The following is a 14,448-nucleotide window of genomic DNA, read 5'->3' on the forward strand; positions in this document are numbered from 1 at the left end:
CTGGGACAGGTATGGGACCTGTGTTGTCCAGGATCCTGGGTACAAATGTAAACCCTCCACTCCTACCTCCGAAGTCACTTAAGCAGAGAGAAAATGAATGGGAGTCAAAGTCTTGGAGGGTGGGGAACACACACTCTATCCTTGGTTCATTTGCTCTCTTTTACTCTAACCCAGTATCATCAGTAACAGTCATACCTTATATGAATCAGACGTACCTTTCAGTTCTGGGGTTTAATATTGTTAAGCCACAAAGTTGCAGGAAAGAAAATATTTAAGGTAGTTGGTGTCTCCTGTTCTTTGAAGAATTTTTTCCTCCCCACCCCCCCCCAGTTCCTTGAAGACTTTCTTTTTCTTTCTCTCTCTCTCTCTCTCTCTCTCTCTCTCTCTCTCTCTCTCTCTCTCTCTCTCACACAAACACACACACACACAGAGTTCCTTGAAGGTATTTTTCCTTCTCTCTCTCTCTCTCTCTCTCTCTCTCTCTCTCTCTCTCTCTCTCTCTCTCTCTCTCTCTCACAAACACACTTACACACATTTCCTCAAATCTTACCTATCTTTGCTATTCTTCAGTTCATATGGATAAGACCAAAATCAGGGCTGACCAAAGCAAAATTGAAATTGCCATGAGATTAAAAAAAGGGGTTTCCAAGGATGGTAGAGGAGGGGGCTCCCAGCCAGTATGGGGCAGTGCTAAGCCTGGCCCGCCCCCAGGAGTGTCGGCCTCTGCTCTGCCTTCACCACAGGGTGCAGGCACTGCCAAAGCCACCCCACTCTGCAGTCCCTGTCCTTGGGGTGAGTCCAGTAGAAAGATCTCCCTGCCACTCTTAGGGCAGCTTTCTCAGAGGGCATGGCTACCTCTGCCTGAGTCTGTCAGTAGCTCAATGCATGGCCCTAGTAGAAATGTATACAGAGCAACTGTGTCTAGCTGTGTGACCTACCACCCACTAAACTGGGCGAATTACTTTTTCCACAGCTCACCTTGATTTCATACAGCTAGTTTAATGTGGGTTTCTCATATATATATATATACATATATACACACATATATATATTCCATATATATGTAAATGTGTATATACCTATGTACACATATACATATATTTTTCCATACACACACACATATGTATATACACACGTTTCCGCAGAAAGGAGTCCTGCCATAATTTGGCCTTTTCTGGACAGTGAAATCAACAATGCTGCATTTAACTCCACTGCATCAGAAAATCAAGAGTGGTGCTTTTAAAAAAATGCCATTTCGGTTGTCCTCTGCTCCCCCCCTTTTCTTCCTTTAAAAAAAAGGATAACAAAACTTGCTTCCAAAGTCGGGAGACTTAATGGCTCCTGATTGCACTTCTGCAAACGCGTACAAAACTTCTTTGTTGTAGAATAGAAAATGACCCCATGATCCAGGTCAGTGTCACTGTTCCAATGTCACCACCTCCACAGCCTGGCCATCCATGGTGACAGCACTGTCCGCTATCCTTGTAGTCACAGGTGCCATGGCCACCTGAACGGGACCATTCCCTTGGGCCAGGCTGGTCACCACAGTCTGATACATGCTCACCGGAATCTGCACCAAGCCTGCAAAGACAAAGGACAAAGAACAAGGGTCACTCTCCACCTTCAAGACCCCAGTGACACTGAACACAGCTCGGGGGTTTCCATTTAAGTACATGTCTCCTCTTTCTTTTTGTGACAGCTAGCATCATACTGGGGCAAGGGACTTACTCCTGTTTTACAGGATGGGGAAGGGGAGTTTGGAGTGGCTGGGCCGTATTTGCTGAAAGGTGCTATTCGCCAACATTTCTGAGGCTGTGAGCTGTCTATGAACTTTACTGGGCCACAGTGAGGGGCAGAGGAAAGGGAACCTGCATGTGCACCAATCCACAGAGCAGCAGCAAGCACACACGCAACCTGTTCTCCTTCCTTTCTCCACCACAGCTGCTACCACCTCCACTCTCCTTGCCAAAAAATGGCAAATACAAATGAGGAAACCCTGGACATGAGGAGTCACCCAGGTCATTTCTGGGATGCAAAGTATGCCAAAAGTACTGGCCAGGAGACACCACCCTAGTATTCTAAGGCAGGCCAGCAGCAAGGTCAGAAGCCAAGGTCTCTGCCAGATGTTCTCTCTTCTCGATCTGGTATTCTTGCCATACTGATAGGTTAGATACCTTCTAAATTAAGGGACATATCACTCATTTCACAAATATAAGTCAGTTGTTCAGCTAAAATCCATAGTCTGGATCAGGACTGTCCAAAACGCGGCTTGCCTACAAGCATAGAAATTTACATAAATGCTTTAGTAAACGAAGCCCAGCTACAGCAGAGCTCTCACTAAAATGGTAAATCAAAATATACTGTCTATTGTTTCAATTAAAAACCTAAGGTTGGACAGCCCTGGTCTGGATGACCAAATGCATTCAAGCCCTTGTTCACTGTAGCTAATCAATGACTTATATTAACTACCCTGGTGGCCAAGCTCAACACTGTCTAGTTTTTACCATCAAGGGAACAGATTTAAACCAGAATGAAAAGGTTATCAACCTGAGTTAGGGAATGTTTTCAGAGCGAACATTTATTGGCTGACATTGTTTTTTGTTCAACTTTCCTTTCTGAAATGTAGTCAGTTGCTTCCATTGGTGTGAAGGTCAAAAAGAAAGGCTGTTCACCTTGAAGAAATTGTGAGCTCCCTGTTCCAGGCCAAGCTGATGCTGAATCCAAACAGTCACCCTTTAGGCCCCCAAACAAGGCTCTCCCTAGCCTTTGCTATCCTGATGGAGCCAATGCTGATTCTCAAAGCTGTCTGAGGCACAAACTCATCCTGAAAGCTTTGGAGAGGGAGGAATTCTACTGCTGTGAAAATCCTACACTCTACCGGCACTGTCAGCATGCCCTGAGTCTGCCACCAACTTAAATGCTCTACCATCTCAATACAGGGACTTTAGACACAGACACACCCACCCACACATACACAGATGCACACATCCATCTTGGCATGGGATTAGATAAATCGCCTCAGTAGCTCTGACATACCAGCCTTTATGACAATGGGCAGAGAGGCTAGCAAACCCCTTGTGGTTTAAGGTGGGGCTGACTGCCCCTGGAAGAGAGAATTAAAATGCTGAGGTACAATAATCAGGTCTAGGATTGTCCCTATGCCATATCTGTTCAGGCCTCGAACCTGATTAGTTCTAATATAGATGGTACATGATAAGCTCAGCTCAGATTCTGGGTCATTTCAATTGCATTAAGAAGCACCTTTTCACATAATTTGGAAGCTTTTCTTTTTAGTTTTCCCACAATGTCTTAGAGAAAATGAAGGAAAGCAAGGCTCTTTAGGACCTTCTGTCCATCCTAAAGCCTGGTAATAGGTAGCTTATGTTTACAAACTCGTGGAGATTGTAATAATATGTTGGAGCTAGAAGGAACTTTGGAAGAATCTAATCCAACCCCCTTATTATAAAGAGAAGAAAAATGGAGGTTTAGAGAAGTCAAGTCACATTCTGACAGAGACAGGATGAGAACTTTCCAGACTAGGTGTGGGGAATCTGTGGCCTCAAGGCCACATGTGGCCCTCTAGGTTCTCAAGTGTGGGCCTTTGACTGAATACAAGCTTCACAGAACAATTCCCCTTAATAAAATGATTTGTTCTGTAAAGCTTGGATTCAGTCAAAAGGCCACATGTGGCCACGGGTTCCACCTCTGTTGCAGACTTTTCACTTTATTAGAAGTCTGGACTCAAAGCGATCGAAGGGAAAAGTTTATTTCACAGATTCTACAAACAGGAGATGCTCACAGAATTTTACACAGTGCCCCTGGGGCACTATGTAACTTCCCTATGGTGTATACAGGTGGCCAAAATGGAACCTAGAGGTCAAAACTGACTCAGAAAAGACAAACCCAAGGCTGCAGGGTTTCTTCAGCTAAACACCTGACCACAATGCATATGGGAATTCCCTGGCTCATGAGATGAGGCAACTTTCTAAGCTCTGCTTCGTTTGCCTGCTGATTTCATCGCCAGAAGGCCACCAAAGGCTCAGATTAAGAATATTCCTGTGCCTCTGGCCTCTGTCACTGCTTTCTGGGCATATTTACAAAGGTATTATCAAGTTCGCTTTACAGACATACTTCTTAATGAGGCTAGAAATCTCCCACAGTGAAAAGTGATACACATGGAGAAATACTCAGGAAAAGCATTAACCTCAGGGCTCTTCCTTCTCCCAATTTATTGTCTGCAATGTTCATTTGGCACTGAAGTTTATGTAATCAGGTGCTATCCTAAATTACTATGTGTATGTTCTGTTTCTCCAACTAGATTGCAGCCATCTGAGGACTGGAACTGGTTCATATGCCCAGTGTCTAGCATTCTGTTGTGCACAAAGTACATATGTACATGTTGGTTGATGCTGCTGCTGACATCCTTTAGAATTCTTTTTGGTCCTCAGGTCACCCATGCTGATGCCTTCCTTTGGGAGGTGAAGAAAAATGTCAAGATCTACTTGGCCCAGGGCAGTAAGTGGTGGGAGGGAATTTTAGGTGAAGTTATTCAATCCCTAGATGACAAGTATTTGATTGAGTAACACAGAAAAGGAGAGGAAGGCCAGACAGATATTTTCTATGTCACTCTTTCCAGTTCACCACAGGCTGTGGATCAGACAGACTGGCAGTACGAGATTCCTGAGTTGCTCTGAAACATTTCAAGTGTGAGGATAATGGATGGACTGGCTATGAAGTCTACCAGTACCCATGGAACATGGAAAGAACAAGAGAGACGCCCTTTGTACATCAGATGGACACCAGCTGGGGGATTTGTGGGTGGAGAGACAAAAGTCACAGAGGATAAGCAGATGTGGATGGGTTGTGAGCTGCAAATTTGGAGTGAATAACCATATCAATGGAACTAAAACCCACCAGTATATTAGAGACTGATAAAAGAAGTGGCTTGGCATGGTACTGGTAGCCAGCTTTCCTATTTCACCCTTAAAGATGGTTAAACTAGGAAGTAAAACTAACTCCCTCTGAATAAGATCTTGATCTTTGCCTATGCTGTGGTTCCAGTACGTGATGCATGTTAAAGAGCATAATTATTGGCATGAATGTGTAACACATAAGACCAGAGACAATGATAAAGCCACCATTCGTTTCTTCAGTTTTTGTATGTATTTTGTATAAACTCCTCCGTCAAAGGCTGTCAGATGGAATATAATAAGTTTCTGGAGGGCAGGGACTGTCTCGTTTTTGTTGTTGTATAGCCCTTAGGATACATAATTAATATAATATAATATAATATAATATAATATAATATAATATAATATAATATAATATAATAACCACATACATTTGTGGCCATCATTGGCAGTTTTAGGGAACATTTTTCTTAGTGCCTAATGCAGCTCCTACTATAAAAAGCGACTTTTCTCTATGGCCTTTCTCTTTTTATCCCAAAGGGTGCCTCAAACCATAATTGATGGTGACCACTTAAACATGCCATCCAAAGATCTGCTAGAATTTCCTTTTAAGGAAATCTGCTTATGAAAGTTCACGAATTTATGATGAGAGGTGTGATGACTGGAAAATAGGCAGAAATAAAGGGTAAATAGAGATAATCGTCAACACTATTCCTGATTACTCACTATTGCTAGCTTTCTGTGGGATTAAAATGGAAGGAGGAATCCCTTCTAGGACAGTCAAGTTAAAGCAAAATTACACAGAAATACAGATAAATAATACACAACCAAATATAACTATATGGTTATCAAAGCTATAGGAGAATCTGTGTGAGGGAATTATTCTGGACACCTCCACTCTTCCTCACACAAAGAGCTAGATCTATCCAGAAGGGTTCTGGACTGGCCTCATAGATCATTCTCCTTACTAAAGCCCCCACCTCCCCTTTTCTCCATGTAGACAATGAAAGGGATAGGGCAAATCCCAGAAGAATTACAGAGGGTTCAATGGGACTTGGTGACCATGCCCTTTAAGGATACAGACAATTTCTTCTTTTCTCATTGTATACCAAGAACCTAGCAGAGAATCCTCTGGTAGATGCTCCAATGTGCGCTGTAGATTACAATGATGATAGTGGAAAAAAAAAAAAGAAGCATTATAGAGGACTCTATTGGAAAGATGGTAGTGTCCCAGCATGCACTGAGAAGCTGAGCAATCTGGTGGGGGAAAACAGGCACCATTGAAGACATGCATAGTAGTGTTAGGTGGTAATGAGCCACACACTAGGGATGGGATGAGAGGTAGTGAGATACATGGATTTGTAAGTTATCATTTGCCTAGTAACTAAGACAACCTGAATGGACAAACTCCTTAAGAGAATGCATTTAAAGAAGAACAGGAGACCAAGCCTCCAGGGACACACATAATTAAAGAGGCTGGTTATGCTGTGTTCTAGAGAACTATTGCACATCCTCTCTATTCATTTCTAGATGCAATCTTTAGAGATGTGAATCTCTAAAGCTCTGGGAGATTTCAATGGTGGGTAACTTGAGAATTTTAGCTGAGGTGTATATTTAAAATGATAATGAACAACAAATTTTAGAAGATCCCGTAGTTTTAGGGAAATACAAGAATCACAGGGGAGACAGTCTATAGCAGTAAAAAGTTTTGGTTCTATTTCTGGCCTTGCCACTATTTCTTGAGTGACTTTGGGCAGGTGACCTGAACTCTCTGGAACTCAGTTCCTCATTTGCAGAAGGAAGGGGGTAGACTAAATGAACTTTAAAAGAAGTCCCAAATCTTCAGTAACACTCTAAGTGAATGGTGAAATAGAAGGAAAGGGACATTTATGTATGTTAAGTAGGTTAAAATTAGGGCCCCTTGAAGGTCCTCAAGTGGTCTATCAAGACTGTTGCTAGAATCTGTAGGAGGCTAAGTCCCCATGTGTGTTTTCTTGGGCCCTGGATACGACAGGCTTATGCATTCCTATTATAAAGTTGCACATACCACAAATCCTTTCAGTCTTTTACTAAATTGTTATAATCCCTGCTTTTATCCTCATTACTACAGTCTCTAAATAACCTTGACTTTGTTCTTTATCATTAAAAAAAAAAAAAGGAGTCCATTAGGGTGTCCTGGAATAAAATTCCTTTATTGAATGGTGAAGTATATCTCATTCTCCAAATACATAAACTCCAATATTGCTGTTGCTTAGACAGAAGTCAATTTTCCCCCTAATCTTTGTCTCCCTGTGTTCTGGGAAGTAGATTCTGAGATCTCTGTACTTTAATTTTAAAATGCTGAAACTCTAGGAAAAGCTGTAGACTTACTCTTATCCACCTCACCATAACTGAAATAAATGACAAAGTCTCTTCTTCTTTCATTTGAACAGAGGTGATTCTGAGACAAGAAGTTTTTCAATGGCAAACTCTTGAATGGAATACCCTTTGGAAAGTCTCCCCTATTCCAGCAGAGTCTGAATCGGTTTACTTTTAGAGGTTGGTTACTATGATCCTATGAGATCCTTTAGAGTTGGAAGGGATTTTATAGATCATCTACCCTAGGCATTCTTAACTTGGGGGCCATGTACCCTCAAGGTAACAGTGAAGAGATTTCAGGGGATCTGTGACCTGTGATGAGAAAAAAAAATTATGTCTGTATTTTCACCAACCTCAAACTATAATTTAGTATCTCTTTCAATTTGGAAGTTTAAAAAAAAAAACACCTCATTATTCTAAGAAGGGGGCCATACTTCATTAGACTATCAAAGGGTTACATCACACAAAAAAGCTTAAGAATCCCTGATTTAATCTGATGTTCTGGTTTTGCAGATGAGGAAAGTGAGGCCCATAAAGATTGGGACTTGTCCAATGTCACACAGGCAGTAAGTGATAGCAAAGATTTAAAAAAAAGGATTTGAATACGTGGACTCCAAATTCAGCTTTTTGACTATACATTCTCTTCCTTTCTCAAAAATAAAAGAATCCATATAAAAAGACTGCTCCAAATTACTAACAATAACTCTCAGGTTTTATGTTTCACACTTGGCAAATGTGAGAAAAGTGGAAACAGTTGATGTTGGAGAAGCTGTAAGAAGACAGGTGCGCTAATAAATTGTGATTGGCCCAACCCTTACAGAAAACAATTTGGAATTATGCTAAAAAAGCGATGTAAATGCACACATCTTCTGACCCAGCGATTCTATTGCTGGGCAAATACGAAGAAAGAAAAAAAGATCCCACATACCCCCAAATATTCATAACAACACTTTTTATGGTAGCAAAGAACTGGAAACAAAGTGCGTATTCACTGATGGAGGGATGGCTAAAGAAACTGTGGTACATAAATGGAATCTTATGATGCTACATGAAACTATGATTATGAAGAAATCAGAGACGCATGGAAACACTTGAATGAACAGATACAAAGTGAAGTATGCAGAAAGAGGAAGATGACATAATGACTATTACAATGTGAATAGGAAGAAGAAGAAAGAGGAGGAAAAACCCAACTCTTGAATAATTATGATTAAACTTGGTCCCAGTTTAGGAAATGCACCTTCCTTCTTTTATTGCCTCAGTTAATGCTTGATTGCTTTTTTTCCCTTTTTAAATCTTTCTTGAAAGGAGTAGTTCATTGGGGAGAGGGAAGGAATATATTTGAAAGTGAACTCAGTAAAAAAATTTAAGTGAATCAATAAAAATAAGATAACATTAAAAATTAGTTCAGGATTCAGTTAACTGGTAGAGCAATGTTTACCTCAACTGAGGAAATAAATGAGAGCACCACATGGTCTTTAAGTATTAAAGAATTAAAATGTTTATTAAGTGCTAAAGTTTCTAGGTAGCACTGGCTATTGATTAAGTATGTTGATAAAATACATGATTATAGTTTTGACCAAAGATTAAACAATATCCTGTTTATCTTAACCATGTCCAAGGTGATAAGTTTAGAATTCTAACATTCCCCAAATCCATGAGGAGAAGAAAGAGAAAACCATCCCAGCACAGGCAATGAAAATGAAACACACCATCTACAACCTGTAAAGCCCACCTAGAGCCTGCAATCTCTTGATGTTGCTATGCCAACCAATTGCTTCTCTTGCCCCTCCCCACCACAAGAACTAATACTCCACTTGTGATCTATATCATCTGCCACAAAGAAGCCTGACAACAAAATACAAGTCTTAAAAAATGCTGACCAAAAGATGGAGAAAACACTACTTGTTATCTGGGTGGCAGACTGCAAACAGCTAGGGAAGTTGCTGGTTTTGCTAAGTCATGGGAGAAAGGTAGAAGGAGAACCCTGTTCCCTCAAGAATCATATTCAATTCATAGGATTAAAGCAATCTTTGATATCCAGCTTTGTAAGGCCTTTAAAACCTTCTCTGTGGTGGATCTCCCAACCCCCAGAACTCTAACAGTGTGGACATGTATAACATAATACCTTATGTAGTCAGTATTTACTAATCTGTGTTAATGAAAATACACATAATTCAAAAGCACCATATATAACCTAATAAAATGTTTTGGAATTAATGATACTGTTTTTAATAGTATATTTGCCTTCCTACTTATGTTTCAGGTAGGTATGACATGGCAGAGAGAGAGTCAACCTCAAAACCAAGAAGACCTAGGTTCAGGGCCTACCTTTGATACAGAATGAAAGCTGACCCACAGCAAATCAATGAACCTTCACTGGTCTACAAAACAAAGCAAATGCTTAGATAGAGGGAATTTCTTACATAAGTGAAATCACAGGTCCTGTCTCTATACCTATTTGTTTTCCTAAAAATTGACTCTTTCTCATTTATTCCTGGCTGTAATTTGGAACTGACAAAAGGGCACAGTGTTAAGTTACAACTTAAGTCTCATCCCTATTTCCTATATATAACTTATGTTTTACTTAAGCTAATATGAAACAGGCATGTAGTCTGTCAGTCCACATCAGCTGGGTTGGACAAGTGATGGAGATGTGCCAAGATAAGCCACAAAGCAGGTAATAGGCATCTTATTATTTCTTTCTCCCCATCTTTCCTGTTCTCACACAGCCACTACCCTAATTCAGACCCTTAGAGCCTCTCACCTGCATTACTGCAAATGACTCCAATCCACCCGCTATACATAAAACAATTTCTTAAAGTCTAACCAAGGCGTTCCCTACTCAATATCCTCTTAATCCCTCTGAGACTTAGGAAACTCCTCTGATGTTTCACCTGGCTCCTCTTCCTCCCTCTCATCTCCCTCATTACAATGGTCCTCCATATCTGCTGTCCTTTGTACGGGCTCTTCCTCCTCACTTCCACCTCTTGGAATCAGCTGGGAGAGCCTTCCCTCTCCTACCTACCCAGGTATTCATTTTGCATAGATCGTGTTTATACTTATATAATTCCCCTAATAAAATCTAAGCTTTTTGAGGGCAGGGAGTGTTTCATTTTTGTCTTCATATCCTCAGTCCCAGGCACAAAATAAAGTGCTTAATAAATTGACTGACTGGCTAAGAGTTCACTGAGTCTCTATAAAATTCATGATTTACCTGTCCTTAAAAGCAGGCAGGCTAGGTTACTCTTCTCCCAACTGCTGTGAGAATGTGAGGTTACATTTAAGTGACTTAAGCACACTGGAAGAAAGGCATTATATTAATATGAGCTACTATCATTACTTCCATAGGGTCATTCTCTTAGGAGCTTGAAGCAGCTCACTGCTATTATGTATCTTTAATACACCAGTTGATAGGGCTACTGTACAGGAGGACAAATAAACAATGAGGTTAAATATTTGCTCTTGATCACAGGTGAGAAGTTGGAATATAAAGCTCTGCTTAAAAAAATTGTGAATTTTTGAATTTTTGGAAATTTTCATGTGGTACAGAAAAATTTAAGTAAATGGGTGGAATAGGGAAGAATTCAGGTTACGGCACTGCTCTTAAGGACTCCAGTTTGGTTATGGCCTCTGTTGCTGTCTCATCCATTTTTACACGTTGTACAAATACTACATTTTCTATATACACTCAAAAATACAGAATTTTGCAAGTGGTGGCACAGTTTATACATGATTTGTCATCAACAGCCTCTCTTTTGCTGGGAAAGGGAGGCCCCAGTCAAGCAACAAGGCCAAGAGGGCTGAAGGAAAGAAGGGGAGGCAATAGGGGTAGAACAGCTGAAACCCAATGTTCCTAAAAAACTGAGGTCACTGTCCCCATTAGATGCAACTCACTACTCCAGGAGGTCTGGAGGGGGAGGGGAGACAGGGTCTAGGGAGATTACTGCTGTAGGGAGGTGACCAAACACAGGACCTGCTTGAATTTTCTTTTCTCCTTCACCAGTGGTTAAAAATGAAGCTTTGAGAGGGGCTCAGGCTCACCCAACCCCCAAACTTCTTTCAGAGCTTCAAGTATACCCAATCTAATGTCATATATGTACATACGTCTCACAACACACATGGCGTAATACCATGAGAGCTGCCATTGTTTGGATGGAAACTCAATCTGTAACTGGATACTTTTGGTGTTCATCTAAAATGTTTCCCCAGCATTTCCCTTGCTCATTCCACAATGGACATATTTCTGTTAACATCCAGAGCAACATTCATGGCTGACAAGTCAAAGAGAAACAGGTTCTTTCCTTTGCTGCCTCTCCCCCCATCCCCATTTTTTTTTAAAAGGGGAAAAAAAAACCCCAACAGAGAACAAATGAGGAAATCTATCTGCATCTGAAAGCTGTCCAGCTTCACTCCGCATTCCTTCTGGTTTACTAGCACTTCAGAGCACAAGGTTGGGCTTACTCAAAAAAACGACTGGATGGCACTTTACCAATGGCCAATCTGATATAGCACAGTCTTTGTAGTCATGTTCAGAGGGGTGTCTGAACTTCCATATTTAAGCTCCTGAATCCTAGATCCAATTTGCTCATTTTACAACTGAAAGGATGCTTCCCTTACCCTCCCCCTTCAACCCCACTGTGGCAAATTTTCAGTTCTCACTAATAATGAAGATTTGGGGGATAATTAGAATGTCACTGGAGATTCTGCAGGCAAAGCAGAATTCTGAATCTGGCTTGCCTCTTTTCAGGCCTTTGCACTCTCTATGGGCCAACGGGAGGAGAAAAGAGGCTTTGTCGGGAGCAGATGTGGAGTGGGAGGGCACCTGGGAAGCAGACCTGTTGAATGAAGCAGGTGCCACTTAGACATTCACTTTACAGACTCCAACCACAACCACACCTTCATTTGATATCCAGCTAGAGCAGGGGGGTGGGTGAAGAGAACACATCACACAAAAAGGAAGACCATTCATCCTTTTCAGAAAACTGCTCCTGCCAGGCTGCTGCCCTTCAGAGCTTTGCACATTTGCTTCTTATTAAACAAATGCGAGAAATGAAACGCTGTATTTGCCATAGTAACCTGAGAATGAGGGGCCGATACTACCTAACTGGGGGTGTGCAAAGTATTAGGAGTAATATCATGCATTGCCATTTCCCCAAAATTCTAATGAAAGCATAAACAAACAAACAAAATCTATCCTCTGCCAACTATTTGTCAGGAAGGTCAGAGGACAGCAATTATTTTCATGCTTTTTAAACACTTCAGTGGCTGGGCTGGAAGCTCCACCATTTACTTGGTAGAGATAATTTTCATCAAAGTCAATCATATGTGGCTTTGGTGTTGGTGGGGCACCTAAAAATCTCTTGTAAAATGCTACCTAAAACGACAGACACAAAAGTCTCCTTTGACTAATTTTCAGAATTATAATTTTACTAAGGTCAAAGTAAATCCAAACCATTAAATCCACAGCATCAGAAAGACCTATGGACTTCAAGGGATTTGGCAGTGACATGAAACATTTAACTGAGCCATGAAAATATGGGGGTGATTTTTTTGCCTGGCAAATGATGGTTAAGTGGTAGGAACTTTTGGGGAATCTCTCCATTGTAACACGGATCTAACTCAGTTTGGCTGACTCCCTCTTTGGTATTCTGTCCTTAACCTTACGTCTGACTCCTGCTAGGCATAGTCAGTCTGGGCACAAAGTCTCTTTACAGGCTAGAGCCTGACTCCTTATTCAGAAGCAGAGAGAATGCCTGACACATTCAGTAAAGGATGGACTAGATAAGGGCCTGATACAGCATGGGATCCTGGAAACTCACACATGCAAATGCTCACTACTGATCTCTGAAGCTTTCTCTGATGTGGGCGACTAATGTTGAAGTCCTAAAAACAGCCACTGGGAACTGCATTTGTGACATTTAGCCTTCAGTATGGTTGTGAGTTCCATGAGGAAATTGTATCTTTCCTGACACCCAGCACAACAGGAACCTAATAAAGGCTGAACACTGGTGGCAAATGTCTAAGAGAACACATACGTAGGCAAAAATTGTGCTCAGAACAGTAAGCAACATACAGACACGCTATCATTTCAGCATCTTGGGCCTCTGTGCCCATCACATTGTTTTAATTATTTAATTTTATTATGGCACAAGGAGAATATTTATGGCCATCGTTCTAAATTATTTTCCGATCATTGCTAACGTACATATATATATATATGCTTTTACATCGCTATCACACATTATTATATACACATCATTTTGTGTTATATCCCCTGTAGTTTCTTAAAGTATACATACTGAATCCCTTATTTTGCTGGCCCAGGATTCCTTGATATCAGAAGCTGGGTCAGAGATTATTTTTATGCCAAAAGGGATGACCGATTGAAAACTAGCTGGATTTCTAAAGGCAACAATGAATGCAGATTGGGGGGGGGGGAGGGAGGAAGCGGGGGGGGGGGGGGAGGGAGAGAGAGAGAGAGAGAGAGAGAGAGAGAGAGAGAGAGAGAAAGAGAGAGAGAGAGAGAGAGAGAGAGAGAGAGAGAGAGAGAGAGAGAGAGAGAGAGAGCACTGTACACTGTGGTGATACTTCCATTACTGGGCAGAAGGCATCCAGGAAGGGGAGTATGGCTTTTGCTTAGGTCATGCTAAGGTCTGTCATTCCAACACCTTTGGCTGGAGGGAACCTCACCTGAGAGGAAAAGCACCAACTGCAAAGACTCATTACCCATTGTAAACCACTGGAACTGTGGGTTGTGTCTGGTGAATGAAGGGAAAGTACTGGTAACTCTAGACATAAGGAATGTGGCCCCAAGAATGTTTTACAAACAAGCTTCGGTGGCTCCTTCTAAAGATTAATTCTTCTCCCTCCTTTCTGTGTGAAAAGCCCACCAGCTGGACCCTGCTATTAGCAGTGTCTGAGATCGTATTTTCCTTTAATGATAACCCATGGTATGCGAGCCTGAAAAGCATGAGATAAGTTGATCAAAGATGTCCCCAGTTCTTCAGAAGTGACTCCGAGGACCTGATGAAGGGGGATGGGGAGAACAAAAGATATTCAAAAACCAGGCAAGTATGGCAAAGAGCTGGTATGGAGAACAGGGCTAAAACACTCTGTACTATGCTTCAAACTGGTGCTATCAGCTCATCTCCCTGGGGGAGGGGGAGGGGAAAACAGA

The 14,448-nt window shown here is 41.4% G+C and overlaps 1 protein-coding gene across 2 annotated transcripts in view; it reads right to left on the bottom strand.

The window, feature by feature from the left end:
- Positions 1–979: 979 nt before the first annotated feature.
- NRF1 (nuclear respiratory factor 1) overlaps positions 980–14,448 on the bottom strand; it is a 140,046-nt gene continuing 126,577 nt past the window's right edge. For both annotated transcript variants that reach the window (XM_036760271.1, XM_036760270.1), the window contains exon 11: positions 980–1,581. In XM_036760271.1, coding sequence (XP_036616166.1) covers positions 1,418–1,581 — 164 coding nt within the window. In that variant the 3' untranslated portion in view covers positions 980–1,417. The remainder of the gene's footprint in view (positions 1,582–14,448) is intronic.

This window comes from Trichosurus vulpecula, chromosome 5, assembly GCF_011100635.1.
Source record: "Trichosurus vulpecula isolate mTriVul1 chromosome 5, mTriVul1.pri, whole genome shotgun sequence".
NCBI classification, from domain to species: Eukaryota; Metazoa; Chordata; class Mammalia; order Diprotodontia; family Phalangeridae; genus Trichosurus; species Trichosurus vulpecula.